Source organism: Hipposideros armiger, unplaced genomic scaffold (genome assembly GCF_001890085.2).
Source record: "Hipposideros armiger isolate ML-2016 unplaced genomic scaffold, ASM189008v1 scaffold_361, whole genome shotgun sequence".
Lineage (NCBI taxonomy): Eukaryota > Metazoa > Chordata > Mammalia > Chiroptera > Hipposideridae > Hipposideros > Hipposideros armiger.
In genome coordinates, this window is record NW_017731711.1 from 693,006 (window position 1) to 712,961 (window position 19,956).

Below are 19,956 nucleotides of genomic sequence, written 5' to 3' on the forward strand. Positions count from 1 at the left end.
AGCTGTTGTTCAGCATCTTAGCTGTAGAGGGCAGTGTCACTGGCCCTCATGTGGGATCCGAACCGGGGCCCTGCTGCTCAGATCTGGCATCCCAAGCCAGTTCTTAACCAACGCGCCACTCGGCTGGCCCCTATATGTTTACTTGTATTGCATATTGCTGGCCTCAGCTATTATAGTTCTCTTGACACTCATACACTTTGCTATCATTTTAGATTAAGATCTGTCACGCTGTGTTCACTAAATAATTCTGGGCAGAATGGTGTTAGTGGTTCATGCTTCATCTTTTTTCAGAAGACTTAGGTAAGCAGGGACAGATTTTTAAGCTCTGGGAGGGCAAGGACTGTATCTGTCCTTCTCTGCTATGTATACTCAGCACGTATCCCATTACCTAAGCCAAATATTTATTGAAAATGTGAATGGCATGAGCATGATGGCTTCATGACAGCAGAGGTTTGGTGAATTCTATGGATAGAAACAGGGTAAGTTGTCTTTAATTACAAGCGCCTAATATCTAACACAATGTATAGTGTTTGAGAATGAATCAATGACTCATTGAACAACCACCCTTAATCTTAAATATTTCTTAGCATTAGCAGCCTCTACCCAATGATATTGGTCCATCACAAAAGTAGACATTATTGTAATTACAGTTCTGATGTGTTGCATGTAAATCACACAAATGAGCAAATTTTGTCTTGGTTACAATGATCTGTTTTTACTGTTTTTGGCTCTTACGAGGAAGAGAAGAAGATAACATTTAATCCCTCCAAAAATTATCACCTCAGATGGATAAATTCTATCACTTAAAAGATTTAGACCTTAGTGTACATCCAATATTTGATGCTTTAGTCTGGAATTCCCAGTGGGTGTGCCAGGAGTGGTTACCAGATGGCTACAGTTTCACTTGATTTAGGTGGAACCTAAAGCCGTAGGCCTGGTTGTTGTGTTCACTCTATTCAGTTTACCCAAGGGTGTGTATAAATGTCCTCTTCTCCATGGGCCATGCCATGATATGGAATGGGAAGCACTGTTAATGATCTCTACCTTTAAAATAGCAGGCACTTAAATAAATACCGTATTTTGCTGTATATAATGTGCATGTTTTTTGCCCAAATTTGTGAGGAAAAAATGATGCACATTATATACATGGGTAGTGCTAATTACATTTCTGTATAAATGTTTTTAATTCTTTTATTTAGGCTTATGAGTTAAAGTATAACTCTAGAAATCAATAAATGATATCTGTATACAAAATAATACCCTGGAATACGATAATCGGTTTTGTTGAACTTATGACAAACTTGCAGAGACAGAGAGTTCTTAGCCTTCTATAATGCATAAATATCGTAAATTTGTTACCGGTACATAAAATTTCTTGTACCTTGTATCTGCTCTTGTGATTTGTAATTATTTGTTACATAAAATTTCTTGTACCATAATATGTTAAAAAATAAATGCTAAAAGTCCTTAGTAATACAAAAAACAAGCACCTAAATGTAAAGAAATAAAAATTTGAATTAAAAAATTAAAGTGAAAGGTTTTTTTCCCTGAAAGTATTGGCCAAAAATGTTGATGTGCATTATACACAGCAAAATGCTGTACATGGGCATCACTGGCGCTCAAGTATGTAACACATTTTTTTCAAAAATGTTACCTTGGGCCATTTTTTCAAAGTTGAATAAAATGTCATGGCTAATCAGAAGTAAATATTCAAAATTTCCCAAAGCCAAAGATCTTCATGTAATTTTCAAAGAAGCAACTCATCTCAAATAAGGAACAGCATACCAAATTAGAAATTATGCATATTTATATTTTGTACCGTCCCAATACAAAAAGGTTTAGGGGTTTTACAAACTGTAGGTTGCTCAATTGTGATTCAGTATTACAGCTCCATTAATTCTTTGTAACTAAGGGAAATGCTATAAATTATGATACAACTGTAGCTCTCTATGAAAACTGAACTAGTTCATTACAATTTGAGGAAAGGGAAAAGACCATTAATTCCAAGCACACCTTAGCTTGTGAAGGATCTCTAGTTAAATGTCTTATTAGAACTGCTTTTCTAAAGATCATTTATAATTTTCACAAGCGCTACATAAATAGACACTAAGTACTTAGAAACAAGACTAGGTTAATTGAACATGAATAAAACATTCTTTGGTTGTATCAAATCCTTTGAAATATGACAAAAGTGATATTCAGCCAAGTTGACCAATTTATCAATAATTCTAAATAAGGCTTTGTATTACTTAAAAAGGCTAACCCTTTGGGGGAATATTTAGTTAACTCCAAAACGATTCTAATGTCAATAATGAATACCACTATAAGAGATTATATTGTCAAAGGTCATTAATGATTTTTAAGAGTTTTGATTGTCCTTAATCTCCGCCATATTTGGCTGATTTATATCTTTATTTTCTTGAAGTCCACTCCTCATTAAATTGGTTTTCTTGCTTTTCTATTCTCCTTTTTCCTTCATTAATTCCCCCCCCCCCTCAAAACCTTCATGGTCCTTTTTAATATTTATTGCTGCCACACTCCAAATCCTGGGTTTTCCTCGGGGGCTCCCACTTTTCCCAATTTTTTCTGGATGTCTAGAGCCAATTTTGGAAAGTGGTTGGGGTAGGAACATTCGATGAAGATACCTGCTGCATGTGTGCAACATTATACTGGGTGATATGTGCATCTTGTCATAGTGGTGTTTTCCCATTTCATTGATAAGGAAAATGAAGGCCCATGTTTACACAGTGATGTGAAACATAATTTGTGTTCCCATTTTACCGATGAATTGGTAAAAGGTAGAGACAGGGTGAAAGCGCAGGCAGGCTAACTTCTTAAGCCACATTCTTATCCATTATGCTACTAGCTTGTTAAGAATTGAAATTCAATTTTAAATAGTTGGCTCAGTAAAAAAGAAACTCTAGGTTATTTATGCATAAATCATGCCATTTCTTGATTATCTTTGTACAGGTTTAGAGTACTTGGTATTGTCCTCATACTATTATCTCTTATATCTTGGCTATTATTTACTTAGAAAATGCAAACTCATTTTAATATTGACCTGAAGAAAACACAGTAAAGAATGAAAATAAGCTGTCTTTCCCTACCTCCCCTAACAGGTATAATGAAGATTTTTGTTTGTTTGTTTATGTTTTGTTTTGAAACTAGTAGTGGTTTCTGTTTTGGTTTATTCCAGAAACCAGATTTTATTAGCATGAATATCACAGGCTTTGACTGTAGGACTGTTACAGTATTATATGCTGGCTCCCTTTTGATTATATTGCATGTAATGTAAGTGCAACATGTTATATATATGTGCTTTCTAAACATAAATGAAGACAGAATTATTTTTGGTTTTAAAAGTGTACTTTGACCCAGAAGTATTGTAAAAAGATAGTCATCAATCATCTATGCGTTGATAACACTGAAGTAATGTTTTTCAAACTAAGCTTATAGATTTCTTTCCCAAGCATGTAAGGGCTTATACTTCTTTTGATTTATTATATACAGTCGGCCTCCTTTTTAAAAGGATTAAGAAAGAAAGGAAGGGAGGGAGGGAGATCCAGAAGGTTTGTGAGAAAAAAAGGATTTAAAAGGTATGTAAAAAAAGAGTTAATTACAATAAAACCATTTAAATGGGTGTAAAAGAAAGGGTATGGGACAACACAGTGACGAATTAAGGGAAACCTGGGAGTCCTTGACACTTTTCTTTATCCTCCCCACACAATCCATTAAGTCCAGTTGTTGTTTGTTTGGCCTATGAGCTCACAAATGCATCCATTTTACTCCCTTCTTCACCACTCACAGCCTAATCTTTACCTCCATCCTTTGCCCAGAGTAATGCAATGGCTGCCTTCCTAGTCTCATAACTTCCTTCACTGACCTGTACACTAGGTCCACAGTGATCCTGTAAGAGGGCAAATCTGATTTTCAGCCACCTCCCATCTCTAGCTCAAAATACATCCGTGGCTTCCCACTGCCCTTAGTTTGATGACATCAAAAATTTCCCACATGGCTTACAAGACCCTGCGTCATCTCACACTGCACACTCCCTAAGCTGCAGGCTACTAACCTTTTCAGTTCCTAATGTATTTCTTGCTCACTCTCTCCCTCCCCCCCCCCAATCCTTTGGATTTTCAGTTCCAGCTTACCCCTGCACTCTTTCTTCACACCTCATGTTAGTGGTAACTTCCTCCCTGATCATGGCAACTGGAGGAAACTCCCCTATTACCTGCCTTCATAATACCATACAAGCAGGGGAAAGTCTAGATTTTCTGGAATCTGAAATTGGAGAGCTCCCTTTAAGAAAAAAGAACACAAAGTTAGAGATATAAAAGCAGGTGCAGGGCCTGCAAGGGACCTGTGAAAGGGAGCGGTCCTGAGACGGGACCGTCTTATACCATGCAGCAGATCCGCCTCTGCCCAACTTCTTGGTAGCTCTTCTCAGTTGACCATTTTATATAGATTCAATTCATGAATATTTCTCCTTCCCACATGGTGCACTCTGTGAGAAAGGAAATATATCTGAATTTGCAGGTTTTGTCACCAGGTTTTCTCCAGGAATTTGCGTCATGCTAAAACTTGAGTATAGGGTATATATTTTATGGGCAAAGGAATGAGGAAGCGAATGATTAAATGAAGACTCAGGCTAAGGGTGATGCTTATAATGCCTGTATAAAATTTAACTGAGTTTCTCAGAAGACAAAAGTTAGTGGAGAACATCTGGATTTCATGGCTCTTTATGTCAGTGCATCACGAAAAACAAACATCTCTGAGTACCTAGTGGTAAAGAAGACTTTTTATCAGGTTCTTACATATAAAACGGCGTATCCAACACAATGAATAATAAATAACAGCAGCTAACTTTTACTGAGTCCTTCCCAGGTTCTGGACACTTGCTCAACACTTTGATTTGGTATTCTGATTTAAGTGTTTATTGACTCCAGTAAATGGTGCACACACGGTTAGATATGGTCAGAGCTTCTTTGCCCATTTCCTGTGCAGAAGGGCACCCAACGCCTGAGGACAAGGAGGAGGAAGGCCTGAGGCTCTGGCAGCTTTGTTGTCTCAGGGTGCCTGCCTCTCTGGAGCTCCTCCTCCCTGGCCTACCAGGACTAACTGAGGCCTGAGACGCTAAGTGAGGCGTGTAGGGACTGAAGCACACACCTGGTTGCGTGCTGAAATGGTGCTCCTATGCTGCTGCCCTAAGAGCCAAGTTGTACGCAGATGGTCTATCTGAATGAGTGGCCTTCAGAATTACCTGTTGAGAAGAATTGTATAGTGTTCTCCATCTGGACATTGAAGAATGCCTGCCAGAGCTGATCATTTTGATGTTGGCATAATTAATAATGACCTTCTATGTCACTGTAATTGATAGTGACAGTATTTGGCTCACAGGTTCAGTACCTCCTGAGCCCTCTCGTAGAATGCTGTTACAGGTCTGCAGGATTTATTCTATTACAGACCTTTATTATAAAGTGCCTGTTCTGTGCCAGGCCCTGGGGGCATGCATAGAAAAGAAACTCTCCTGCTTTAGGTTAGGAATTCAAACCCAGTTGGAGGAAGGAACGGGAGACAGACAGACAGATGGAACTGAGTTCAGCAAGGATCGCGAGCAACCGTTGTCTAACTCTGCATTCATTTTTGGCCCTGATGGCTAGGATCTCCCAATAAACTGTGAAGTAGCCTTTTTTAACTAAATATGCTCCCTATCCAAGGTATATTGTATCAATCAATATCTGAGTATCTTTTACTAATATTGAGAAGTTTTTGAGGGTTAGTAAGATGAGCACCAGGATAAGGTACTCAGGTGCTTTCTAGCAATTTTTTTATTATTATTAAAATGTATTGGGGTGACAATGGTTAGTCAAGTTACATAGATTTCAGGTGTACAGTTGTGTAATACATCGTCTATATATTGCATTATGTGTTCACCATCTAGAGTCAGGTCTTCTTCCATCAACGTATGTGACCCCCTTGACTCCCTTCTACCACCCTTCCTCTTCCCTCTAGCAATCTTTAGAAACCAGGAATGAGGACTGAGAGGCTCCCAGGGGTCCACGTGCAGAGCAGATGTCCATGAGCTTCTGATCAGATATGCCTTCTGTCCCAAAGACAATTGGAAGAGAATGTGACCAACTTCCCGGCACTATGGAAAGTTGCTTAGGGTGTGGGGGACCTCCATCCTAGCTCACTCTCCTTAGCCCAATTTCAGACGCGTATCAGTCACACCTAAAGAAACAATATTAAAGTGAGTAAACTTAAAAGAAAAATGATCAGTTTTGGTCCCAAATGTCTATCCCATAGACCAGGGGTTGGCAAACCTGCGGCTTGCGAGCCATATGTGGCTCTTTGGGTACGTTCCATCTCAAAAGTTTGCCGACCCCTAGAAGAGCCAATCCTGCCCCTCTCAACAATTCAGAAATTATTCGAGAGCCATAAATGTATTTTTACATAATCACCATTATGTGAATAATACCCTTTAAAAATTTTATAAATGATACTATGATAGTTTTTATTTTCATTTTTAATTTTACTTCAGAGACTCGCGAGCCGCAGTTTGCTGACCCCTGGTGGCTCTTCCGACTCAAAAGTTTGCCGACTCCTGCCATTGATGATAAGAAAAAGGGGATTGAGAAATGCAAAGCTCCCCTTAGGATTCCCATTGGCTGCCTCATAAACTGGATAAAGAAAGGGCTGACCAAAGGCTTCGCTCCAAGCTGGGAGTAGCTTTCTCTGGAGCCTTTGTTTAAGGTCCTTATCTGCCGGCTCTCAGTTTTAGGGGCTAGTCAAACCATTGCCCTTATCTGCTCTGTTTGTGTTTCCTCTAGACTGCTTTCTCAGTAAGGACAGCTAGGAATTTTTTTTTTTTAATTCTTCCCCTTTATCCCTTAGAACCTGTATCCAGCACCTAAAGGATACTCCATTAATATTTGTTGAAATGAACTTTCTAGCAGACGGTACACTAAGTGAGGCCTGTAGGTACTGAAGCATTTGTGAAATTCTTTTGGCCTGAGTTTATGGGTAAGGAAATGCTAGTGATAACTTGTTAAAAAAAAAAATTCTGATGTGTGGAATGAAATGTGGAAGCCATTGATTAGAGGCTCTTTTGTATTGTTGCATGAATAAGGTCTCATGGTCTAGCTCTCAAATGAAAGCCCTCACTTTTAGAATTGATATCTAGAAGAAAAAACAAGAAAATCGACAACCGTATATTAACACATTTTTGTTCATTCTTAAGATAGTTGGCCTTAGATCTACTAAAATGTATTTTAGAGTTTTTTTCCTTAGCTTTGAAGTGAATTTTCTCTGTGGCTAGCACTATTCTAAGGGATAAACCCAAATAAAAAGTACAAATGTACTTTGTGTAAAACTCATATTTCACAAGTTCTGAATTTTTTATAGTTCTCTACTTTCAGGTGTTAAATGGATTTCTAAAAAGCTTTTGGAGATTAGCAAAATGGGTGGGTTTTGCCCAATGTAAAATCTTGATTTTATATAAGAAGTGTTTTGTAAAACCTGGGTATTTTTCCCTGAACATTTTTTTTCAGTTATTTTTGAGGTTCCTAAACTAAAGTAGTGTTAGAAGAAAACTATTTTTTAAAGTATAATTTCTTACCATATTCTTTTAAAAGGGATTAACACTAGTGAATCATATCATTTGTATATAGAATAATATCAGCTATAGAGTATCTTGCATAATGATAATATCTATAATCATTAACACTTATAGAATACCAGTGATACAGAGCTCTCGGAAAAAACTGACTCAGTCTTTCTCGTTTTGTATCTGAAGTAGTTATGTTCTTTATATGAATTTTTGGTATCTGAATTGAGTATGGTGGTTATGTATGCACATGCACACATGTTTATACGCTTATGTGTATCTTGAATATTGAGGAAGGGTTATTTATAGAGATGATACAGTTATTGCATCTTCATGAACTTTAATTTGTTCTTCTTGAACGTATTTCAGTGAAGGATTTGAGAATTTGATCCCCACCAGTCTCTTGGGTAGTGTCCTATTTGACCAGTTTGGCCAAAAAGGCTGATTATCTTTTCACAGATCACAGTAGAAAGAAAATGAAAATTGGTATTTGATTAAGTGGAAAACTCATACCTATGTGAAAAATGTATGTATTCGATTGATTAACCAAGGTATTTGCTTCTTCATACAGTAAACTCTTTTCATTAAATAACATTTCAAAGCCATTTGACTTCCTTTTTAAACAGGGCTATTGAAGATGACCTCTTAATGTAGGTGGGACTAATTTTTAAAGTTTCAAATTAGGTGATCAGATATTTTTCTGTTGTGATTGTAGCATTTTGCTGTAAATTAATAATCTTAATAAAATGTTAGTATAATTTTTTCCAGTGGACACTAAGTTAACCCACATTCACACTGCTCATAAATGTGGAAAAGAGCAAGACTTGAATCCAGGTCTCTTTGGCATCAAAGTGCTGCCCTTCCTAGTGTAATATGCCACCTCCTGATATAAGTAATTTTAATTGAAATGTTCTTGAAAGAGTTAATGAAATAAAATACAAAGTTTCATTGTCAATCACTTATTTCAGTATTACTCCTATATAATATACATAGTTGCTACACGCTAGTTCAAAATTCAAGACTTTGGCCTAATCATCATCAGGTAAAAACTGATTAAGATGGGCTTGCTTTTCTCCTCAATGATTCTTTTTCGGTATTCAGACTCAGGAAACATCTGTGGGCGCTTACTTTGTGTCAGACCCTGAAATGGGTGTTTTCAGTGCATGACCCTGTGAGGCAGATATTGTTGTCAAGATTTTATAGATGAGGCATGAATGCTCAGAGAGGATAAGTAAAATGCTAAAGAGTTTTCTCCAGAGCTATTTCATGTAATCATAATAACATAACAGTCATTTTAAAACATATTTGAACTTAGAATGTTGTCTAGCATGAATATCAACAATTAATACTGTTTCTGTTGAAATGGCAGTTTAGGCAGTAAAATAAAGCTTGAAGTCTAGCTTCTAAATTTTAATGGCTTTATTGAAATAAATTCATATACTGTAAAAGTGTACAAGTCAGTATTTTTTAGTGTATTCATGGGGTTGTCCAACCATCATAGCTTCTAATTTTGAACTTTGCTATTAGTTATTGGTTTATTCCATTATTACTGGCTATACTTTCAGATAAGAAAACAGAATTGTATATCATAAAAGAATTGAGATTCAGTCTCTGTATTTTCTGATTCATCTTTGTCCAGCCCAAATCCAGTAACTTCTCCCTTTCAGTTCTAGTACAAAAAGCTTCCTCAACTTCCATGAAAAATGTTTGTTTACAGGAATATGAAACTGGTTTTCATATATGCCATATACGGAGAAGCCTTGGCATTTGGAATCCACTTCCTTGTAATGTAATTCTTTAAGTTCTTTCAACAGACATATTATAAAGGAGAACCAAAAAATGTCTGCAGCTAATACTTACTAAGTGTGCCTTCCTCAGGTTAAAAACAAACAAACAAACAAAAAACAAGAATCCCCTGATAACTATTTATAGGCATTCTGAGTCCTAATTTACTAAAGACATCCAACTTCAAGATACAGGATTCAGAAAGCTAGATAATGCTCTCCTTTCTCATGGACTTGACTTTCACTTGAAAGTCACTTGAGGATCATAATGTGCTTACTAGATACTATATTATATGAATAGGTATTTTATATACTATGTACTCACATTATATGAAAAGCCACTTTTCAAAATGCTACTGCATCTTTAATTCTGCTAGTGGTTGAAATACTCTGAGAGGTAGGAAGCTTTGCCCACTTTTTGGTGGGTCAAAGAGGATAACAGATACATTAACTGAAGTCCCGTGTTCAAGATAAGAGCTAGTCAGTGGCTGACATTGCAGTTGCAGTGAAGTACTGGTTTCCTGCCCTACGGCCCAGGCACTTCCTTAAGACTGCACTTAAATCCATCCATGCCTTGGCTTTCATCTCCTAATGTAACCATAAAATGTCATATCTGTACATGGGCATACGAGACTACTAATGGGGTAACTTTAGAATTATGTGTAGTTTCTTTAACACATAATTTCTCTCATGTCTCTATATCTTTACCCTTGCTTTTTCTGTCAAAATTGTATTCCCTACCTTCCCCACCACCCCATGATGGTCCCCCCACTCCTGGTCTCAGCTTAAAACCCATCTCTCTGTGAAACCCTCCCACATACCAAATGCATACATGTGATTCCCCGTCCTATGCCTCTCCTATACTTTGTATTAACCAGGCTAGAGCAACTTTCTTACTGGGTTATGATAGCACACTTACTGCTTGCCATCCCATTAGACCAGGGCCTCCTTGAGGGCAGGGACTAAGTAGGTTACATCATTTCTGTATTCCCCATCATGGTGCCCGGCTCATGGTGTTCTTGAATTCTGAGTGGATGTCATGAAAGGTTGCCTTGGGGAAGGTGACGATTACAGAATTGTATTCCTTTGTCTCCTGGAACCCAAGGACTACTGTGAGAAGGTCCCTCCTTCAGTAGCCAAACTCCGCAACCATTGGATGACAGCATGATAGAAAAAAAGATTTGGAGATGAAAGATTCTGTTAGCTCTCACACTAATTATCTCAGGGAGGTCATCTAAGCTTTTTGTGCCTCAGGTTTTCCTCATACTGTTGGGCAATAGTAATGCCTAATTCACTTGGTTATTGTGAGAATCAGCTGAGATATTTTATAGAAAAGTATTTTGCAAACTTTAAAGCACTGCCAACATGAGAAGCAAAGAAAAGAGGCAATGCAATCTGGTAGAAAGAATGTGGTTTGGCCTTAGGTGAGATTTTAAGTCCAGACTCGGCCACTAATTATTTGACTTCCACAACTCCTGCGAGCCTGTTTCTTTACCTGTCAAGGGAAAAGAATGACACTTTGGCAGTGTAGAGTAATGTTGTGAATGTGAGAATGGAATTCCACTCGTGTTCCCTCTGCACGTTCAGGCAGTGTTCCACTTGTGTCCCATCTGTGTACCAGCCAGAGCTCCTGCACATTGTGTATGCATGCCTTTGCTCCCTCTTTTCCGTGACAGATGCAGCCCCTTGTACTCCAGGGAGAGCAGGCTCCTTCTCTCAGGCTGGAGAGAGAGACAGCAAGGGGAGGCAGCCAGTGGAAGGTCAAGGGCTTCCCTGGCCTATGACCCTCGCCACCCCTGGGTGTGTCTTGGGATGGGGTGAGGCAAAGCCTGAGTCTGGTGTCACATTCCTAGGGCAGCTGTTTGTGCTGCAGCTTCTTTTACCATTTCTTTTTGAAACTTCTTATGGACGTTAAAAGCATACATACCAAAAAAGGCACATAACCTAAATGTACAGATCACATTTTATAAACTGAACACACCCATGTAACCAGATCATTCATTCTTATTGCTGCCTGATAGTCCACTTTGTGAATATACATTTCATTTTTCCATTCTACTGTCAGTGGGCATTTGGATAGCTTCCAGGCTGTTGCACATGTCTTTTGATGAGAATGTGGATTTCTTTTTTTTTTTTTTTAAAGATTTTTTTTTTTATTGGGGAATTGGGGGGATGGGAACGGTGCTGGGGAATTGGGGGAAGGGGAACAGACAAGTTGCTGTCGTTTTGTTCTTCAATCTAGTTGTGGAGGATGTTGCTTTACTGGCCCAAGTTGGCACCATCATTGCGCTCTTCTCTGGCGAGGCAGATCAGTCGCCGGCTTCTGGACAGCCGCTCACTGCGGCTGCTGGCCGCTCACGCTGGCTGCTGGCTACATACGGTAGCCCATGGCAACCCACTGCCACAGGGGCTGCAGCCTATGCCGTCGCCGGCGACTCATGGCAGCCCAGCTCCAGGTTGAGCTGTTGTTCAGCATCTTAGCTGTGGAGGGCAGTGTCACTGGCCCTCATATGTGGGATCCGAACCGGGGCCCTCTGGCATCCCAAGCGAATTCTTAACCATCGCGCCACTCGGCCGGCCCTGGATTTCTTATGAGTAGATACTTAGCAGTAGAATTGCTGGGGCATAGAGTATGCATATATATTCAGTTTTAGTAGATATTAACCCAAATGTTACCCACCAGCAATATTTAAGAATTCCGATTGCTCCACAGTCTCACCAGCACTCAGTATCTTCTGTCGTTTTAATTTTAGGAATCCTCGTAGATTTTATAATATTTTGTGGCATTTTGGAAATAGAACCATTCCCTTAGCCCCCCAAACCTGAAATTCTAAACTTTCATACATTTTCATACAAAATTCCTCAAGAACATTTAAAATGCACCCTGTACAAAATCTGGGGATTATATCAGATATAAAGCCCCTTTCACGGTGGTTGGTATATGGAAGGAAGACGACAATTGATAGCTGCTTTTATTATTATCATTATCATCATCATAATCACCGCCATCACTGAATGCCTTCTCTGTTCTTCAGGGGAGAGAGCAGGACGTGGTGGACACAAGGCAAATAAGACATAGTCTCGGGCCGGCCGAATGGCTCAGCTGGTTAAGAGCTTGCTTGGGAGCGCCGGCTCTGAGCAGCAGGGCTGCAGTTCAGATCCCACATGAGGGCCAGTGATACTCGCCCTCTATAGCTAAGATGATGAACAACAACTCAACTTGGAGCTGGGCTGCTGTGAGTCACCGGTGACGGCGGAGGCTGCAGCAGGGCTGCAGTGGGCTGCCATGAGCTACATGAGTGGCTGGCAGCTGGTGTGAGCTGCTGAGAGCCGCTGTGAGCGGCCGACCAATGACCGGTGACCGATTGCCTCACCTGGGAAGAGCACAATGATCATACCAACATGGGTCAGTGAAGCGACGTCCTCCACAACTAGACTGAAGAACAAAAACAGCAATTTGTCTACCTGTCTGTTCCCCTTCCCCGATTCCCCAACGCTGTTCCCCTACCCCAATTCCCCAATAAAATCTTAAAAAAAAAAAAAAGACATAGTCTCTGCCCAGGAAATAAAGATGTAGTTGAAGGGAGCAACATTAGAAATGGATTATTAACAGATAATGGACAATGTGATAGGAGCTTGGGGAAGGAGATAGTGTGTCAGCTGGAGCTTGAAGAATAAGAGTTCAACAGAAAGAAAAATGGGATTGGGCTGGAGGAAATGTCAGGGGCACAAACCCTTGGTGGGGAGCGGCAGAGCAGACCGTGTGCTGGAGAAGGGCCCATCTAAGGCCCTTGGCAAGCTGGTCTCGGTTGCTCAACTATCATCACCCTTGCATGGCTGTGGGGAGCTGAGCTGGCAATATTTGGGGGTCGGAGTGAAATTACAGTACTTGAATGATGTATTCTCTGCACCCCTCTTTTACCCCTCTTCTCTTCTGGGAGAATGATCAGCCTTCCCCTCTCTCCTGGAGGCAAAGCCTGCCCTGAGTGCGAAGCTCTTAAAAACCACCGCTGACGCTTTGACAGCTGCAGAATATGCCGGGTTGCAAGGATCCCACAGTTTCTCTGCTGTGTGGCCCTTTGGCTGTTTATTTTTATGCTGAGGCTTAACTTGGAGTTTTTATTTTTGCGTGGTCCCATGTTGCTTTACGATGGCAATGAAGTTTAAGAAAATGCTTTTCTGCCCGATACCACATGGAGACAGTTAATAAATATTCCTGGGGAATTTTGATGATGATGATGATGATGATAATGCTGAAGATGATTATTAAGAGCTCATACATTCTTTCATTGATTAAGCACCTACTGTTTGTTGGTCATTGCAACATAGCAATATGGAAGATGGATGTGGGTCCTGTCCTCATTGAATATATAATCTAGTCAGGGAACAGACAAGTACATGGTTGGTTCTACCACAGTGTGATAAGGCTGTGATGGGTGGAGGTGCAGAGTCCTATGGAAGCACATCAGAGAAGCACCTCTAGAGGTCAGGGAGGGCTTCCTGGGAACACGAGAGAAACCTGATAGCCTCTGGAAGGGAATTGGGGAGGAAGTATTCCAGGTGGAAGAAACAATGCATAGGAGAAGCTCAACACAAGGGAGAATGGCTGGTTGGAGAAACTGGAAGAAGTTATTGGCCTAGAGCACAGAGGATTTGAAGAGGAGAGGCGAGACACTAGTAATCAGTCATAATACTGTTTCCTATTGAAGCCAGAGTCTGCCTCGGAATCCTTTGCAACACAGCACTCTGTGCAACTTTTGCATCGATAGATAAAAAACTGTCTTCCATCCTTTATTTAAAAAATAAATGCATTCCCAGAACCTTGGGTACTTTCCTTGTCTTTTATCTTTTTGTACTTTACTATTTTTAGAAATCAATTTTTATATGAATATAGGAACCTGTGAACTTCCTGAGAAAGCAGAATGTGGTAATGTTGTTTTTCAAGAAGTTGCAACTTCCAAATTCAAGAAGATAAACATGTGTTTCCCATCCATGATTAGAAGCCCATTTCCATTATTTGCCATTATAAGCATTGTGTTTTTCTTCGTTACTTCCAGAATGATTGTCCTTGTACTGTATTATTTGTAACTAGTTTCAGGACTGTAAAGCTGCCAGCTGTTAGTGAATGGTGACCACATTTTTGAGTGTCCTGCCTCCGGGATTCTCTTCATTGCTGCTGAGGTCACTGGCTTAGGTAGAGATCAGAGGTTTTATTAGTCCTGACTTAGTGTCATCATTACTGATCATTCCATGCCTACTTGTGTCTTTGGCTTGTCTCTTCTCATTCCACGTGTTTTCCATTGGTGCTACATCAAGGGCCAGAGTTTCAGCTCCACACATTGATAAATCCCGAGTAGGTAGACTAAGACTCCTTTTACCCTGTAGACCAGCGGTTCTCAACCTGTGGGTCACGATCCCTTTGGGGGTCAAATGACCCTTTCACAGGGGTCGCCTAAGACCATCGGAAAACAAAAAGATGTTTACATTACGATTCATAAAAGTAGCAAAATTACAGTTACAGAGTAGCAACGAAAATAATTTTATGGTTGGGGGTTACCACAACATGAGGAGCTGTATTAAGGGGTCGCGGCATTAGGAAGGTTGAGAACTGCTGTTCTAGACCCTTCATTTCAACTGTTGTGGGACATTTCCACCAGGGTGGTAAGAGCTAACATAAAGAGCCAACAGATACTTGTGGCCAGATGGTATGCTAAGAGCTTTACAATCATGACTTAATTTAAGCTTTCTAACAATCCTTAGAAGTTATCATCCCCTTGCTACCGATGAAAAATACTAGGCTTGGAGAATCACGCCATTTGTAAGTGGTAGGCCTCAGGCTGGAAACAGGCTATCCAGAGTTTAATAGTAGACATGGACCCTTCAATTTTGGCTTGTACAAAATAGTAGTCATCCCAACCCCCTACCTCAAAACTTCAGTCTTAACCTTAAATTAGTCCAGTCCACAACAGATACCATCCTGTTCTTATGTCTTTCTTCAAGGTCCAGTAAGTTACAAGTTTTTAAATTCTGTCTCCTAAATTGCTCTGAAATTTACATTCCCTCCTTTCTACGCTAAACACTATAGACTTTGTACAGAGTATCATTATTTCTTACCTATTAGGCAATCTATTCCCCGCCCTTTTTTTCCCCCCCCCTCCTTTTCTCTTCTCTTGGGCTAGGAGAGAAGAGCTACTACAACAAACCACCATTTTTCTCATATATGTTCCTTTTAGTTTATTTTCTACTGTACCTAGCTTGGATGAAAAGATAGGACCGGGATGAGAACATTTAGTTTGGAGCAAGTAAAGGGTTTTTCTCATTTAATGTTTTCGCTTGCATCTCTGTAATAACATCTTTTATTTGCTTGTTTTCTAGGAATGTTTACCCTTGCGGAAGTTGCTTCACTTAATGACATTCAGCCAACTTACCGAATCCTGAAACCATGGTGGGATGTGTTTATGGATTACCTGGCTGTCGTTATGTTGATGGTAGCCATCTTTGCAGGAACCATGCAACTTACCAAAGATCAGGTGGTCTGCTTGCCAGTATTGCCATCTCCTGTAAATTCAAAGGCACACACACCACCAGGAAATGCCGATGTTACCACCAATATCCCGAAGATGGAAGCAGCCACTGACCAAGACCAACATGGGCGGACGACAAATGACATTTCCTTTGGCGCATCTGCTGTGACACCTGACATACCTCTCAGAGCCACATATCCTCATACAGATTCCACAGTTCCAAATCAGGAGGCGAAGAAAGAGAAGAAAGATCCAACAGGCCGAAAAACAAACTTGGATTTTCAGCAATATGTATTTATTAATCAGATGTGTTACCATCTGGCCCTTCCGTGGTATTCTAAGTACTTTCCATACCTTGCTCTTATACATACTATTATTCTCATGGTCAGTAGCAACTTTTGGTTCAAATATCCCAAAACATGCTCAAAAGTAGAACATTTTGTTTCAATATTAGGAAAGTGCTTTGAATCTCCTTGGACTACTAAAGCATTATCTGAGACAGCATGTGAAGACTCGGAGGAAAACAAGCAGAGAATAACAGGTGCCCAGACTCTACCAAAGCACGTGTCTACCAGCAGTGATGAAGGGAGCCCCAGTGCCAGCACCCCGATGATCAACAAAACTGGCTTCAAATTTTCAGCCGAGAAGCCAGTGATCGAAGTCCCCAGCATGACCATCCTGGATAAGAAAGACGGGGAACAGGCCAAAGCCCTGTTTGAGAAAGTGAGGAAGTTCCGTGCCCATGTGGAAGACAGTGACTTGATCTATAAACTCTATGTGGTCCAAACAGTTATCAAAACCGCCAAGTTCATTTTTATCCTCTGCTACACGGCCAACTTTGTCAACGCAATCAGCTTTGAACATGTCTGCAAGCCGAAAGTTGAGCACCTGACTGGTTATGAGGTATTTGAGTGTACCCACAATATGGCTTATATGCTGAAAAAGCTTCTCATTAGTTACATATCCATCATTTGTGTTTATGGTTTTATCTGCCTCTACACTCTCTTCTGGTTATTCAGGATACCTTTGAAGGAATATTCTTTTGAAAAAGTCAGAGAAGAGAGCAGTTTCAGTGACATTCCAGATGTCAAGAATGATTTTGCGTTCCTTCTACACATGGTAGACCAATACGACCAGCTCTATTCCAAGCGCTTTGGTGTGTTCTTGTCAGAAGTCAGTGAAAACAAACTTAGGGAAATTAGTTTGAACCACGAATGGACATTTGAAAAACTTAGGCAGCACGTGTCCCGCAACGCCCAGGACAAGCAGGAGCTACATCTGTTCATGCTGTCGGGTGTGCCCGATGCTGTCTTTGACCTCACAGACCTGGATGTGCTAAAACTTGAACTGATTCCAGAAGCTAAAATTCCCGCTAAGATTTCTCAAATGACAAATCTCCAAGAGCTTCACCTCTGCCACTGCCCTGCAAAAGTTGAACAGACTGCATTTAGCTTCCTCCGAGACCACTTGAGATGCCTTCACGTGAAGTTCACCGACGTGGCTGAAATCCCTGCCTGGGTGTATTTGCTCAAAAACCTTCGAGAGTTATACTTGATAGGCAATTTGAACTCTGAAAACAATAAGATGATAGGACTTGAATCTCTCCGAGAGTTGCGGCACCTTAAGATTCTCCACGTGAAGAGCAATTTGACCAAAGTTCCCTCCAACATTACAGATGTGGCTCCACATCTTACAAAGTTAGTCATTCATAATGACGGCACTAAACTCTTGGTACTGAACAGCCTTAAGAAAATGATGAATGTCGCCGAGCTCGAACTCCAGAACTGTGAGCTAGAGAGAATTCCACATGCGATTTTCAGCCTCTCTAATTTACAGGAACTGGATTTAAAATCAAACAACATACGCACAATTGAGGAAATCATCAGTTTCCAGCATCTAAAACGACTGACTTGTTTAAAACTATGGCATAATAAAATTGTTACCATTCCTCCCTCCATTACCCATGTCAAAAACTTGGAGTCACTTTATTTCTCCAACAACAAGCTCGAATCCTTACCAGTGGCAGTGTTCAGTTTACAGAAACTCAGATGCTTAGATGTAAGCTACAACAACATTTCAATGATTCCAATAGAAATAGGATTGCTCCAGAACCTTCAGCATTTGCATATCACGGGGAACAAAGTGGACATCCTGCCAAAACAATTGTTCAAATGCGTTAAGTTGAGGACTTTGAATCTGGGGCAGAACTGCATCGCCTTCCTCCCAGAGAAAATTGGTCAGCTCTCCCAGCTCACCCAGCTGGAGCTGAAGGGGAACTGCTTGGACCGCCTGCCAGCCCAGCTGGGCCAGTGTCGCCTGCTCAAGAAAAGCGGGCTTGTTGTAGAAGATCACCTTTTTGACACCCTGCCACTCGAAGTCAAAGAAGCATTGAATCAAGACATAAATGTTCCCTTTGCAAATGGGATTTAAACTGAGATAATATGTGCACGCCGGTGTGCAGGAACAACTTCCTAGATTGCAAATGCTCACGTACAAGTTATTGCAAGATAATGCATTTTAGGAGTAGATACATCTTTAAAAATAAAACACAGAGAGGATGCATAGAAAGCTGATAGAAGGCATAACTGAATGTTCAATGTTTGTAGTGTTTTAAGTCATTCATTTCCAAATCTTTTCTTTTTTTTCTTTTGGGGAAAGGGAAGGAAAAATTATAATCACTAACCTTGGTTTCTTTTTAAATTGTTTGTAACTTGGATGCTGCCGCTACTGAATGTTTACAAATTGCTTGCCTGCTAAAGTAAATGATTAAATTGACATTTTCTTACTATATCACCTTTTTTTGAGGTGTCTTGATTTACTTTGCTAAACTGGGGCAATGTTGCTTTAACTCAAACCACTAAAGACACATCAGGTCCAAACTTGTAAATTCAGATTTGCAGAATTATTGATTGCCTTCCTTTTAATATAAAGCACCTCAAATAAGCACTTCTTATAATATTTGACTGGTACCACTGCTTCTGAGAATTGCATTTTATAGATTTTACACTCTTAAAATAAGTCTGGAATGCATTAAAAGTGTGTAGCTTGTTGGGGGTTTTATTTGTTTTTAAAAGATAATTAAAAAAATAGAAAATAGCACTTACCTTAATAATAGCTGTTTTTCCCATAGTCTGGAATTCTATTATATGGTGCATTTTTCTATCAATAATATAGGGTTACCAGTAAATAGAAAATGTTTTTTAAAAATAAATTTATCTGATTATAACCAAAATAAAAATTTTTAATGGTTTAATGATTAACAGTCTTCCAGTATCACCTTTTGGAAAATAACACAAGATCAAAGCAAGTATTATTTAATTTCCTGTCCTGTTCTCACTGTTGAGGGAAAAAATTGAACTTGCATTTCATTGAGTTGGAAAACTCTTAACTTTCCCTATTTATTTTAGTGACAGGCTATATTTCCTGTGTTTGTCTGCAGCTAGGAAGGGGTTGTGTCCAGGGAAATGCTGTCAGAACATACGTTTTAGATGATAGCTGTCCTTTTTTATTTTCTTAAATATTTTATTGGGGAATCAGGGAAGGGGAACAGACAATTTGCTGTCCTTTTGTTCTTCAGTCTAGTTGTGGAGGACATCGCTTCACTGGCCCATGTTGGTACTGTGATCATTGCGCTCTTCCTGGCTGAGGCAGATGGGTCGCCAGCCCCTGCACAGCCGCTTATGGCGGCTCTTGGCAGCTCACACCGGCTGCCTGCCGCTCACGCCGGCTGCCTGCCGCTCACGCCAGCTTCCTAGCCACTCACAGTAGCTTACGGAAGCCCACTACAACCCCACTGCAGCCTACGCCATCGCTGGTGACTCATGGCAGCCCAGCTCCAGGTCGAGCTGTTGTTCACCATCTTAGCTGTAGAGGGCGCAGCATCACTGGCCCTCATGTGGGATCTGAACCGGGGCCCTGCTGCTCAGAGCTGACGTCCCAAGCCAACTCTTAACCAATGCACACTCAGCCGCCTGATAGTTGTCCTTCTTTATCTAACTTACCAACAAAGTGTCTAAATCCATCTTAAAAAATAAAAAAAATT

General features: G+C 40.2%; 1 protein-coding gene across 7 annotated transcripts in view; it reads left to right on the forward strand.

The window, feature by feature from the left end:
• Positions 1 to 18,704, forward strand: part of LRRC8D (leucine rich repeat containing 8 VRAC subunit D) — a 125,125-nt gene extending 106,421 nt beyond the window's left edge. For all 7 annotated transcript variants that reach the window (XM_019661793.1, XM_019661797.1, XM_019661796.1 and 4 more), the window contains one exon: positions 15,766 to 18,704. In XM_019661793.1, the coding sequence (XP_019517338.1) occupies positions 15,768 to 18,344 (2,577 nt within the window). In that variant the 5' untranslated portion in view covers positions 15,766 to 15,767 and the 3' untranslated portion in view covers positions 18,345 to 18,704. The remainder of the gene's footprint in view (positions 1 to 15,765) is intronic.
• Positions 18,705 to 19,956: the final 1,252 nt, after the last annotated feature.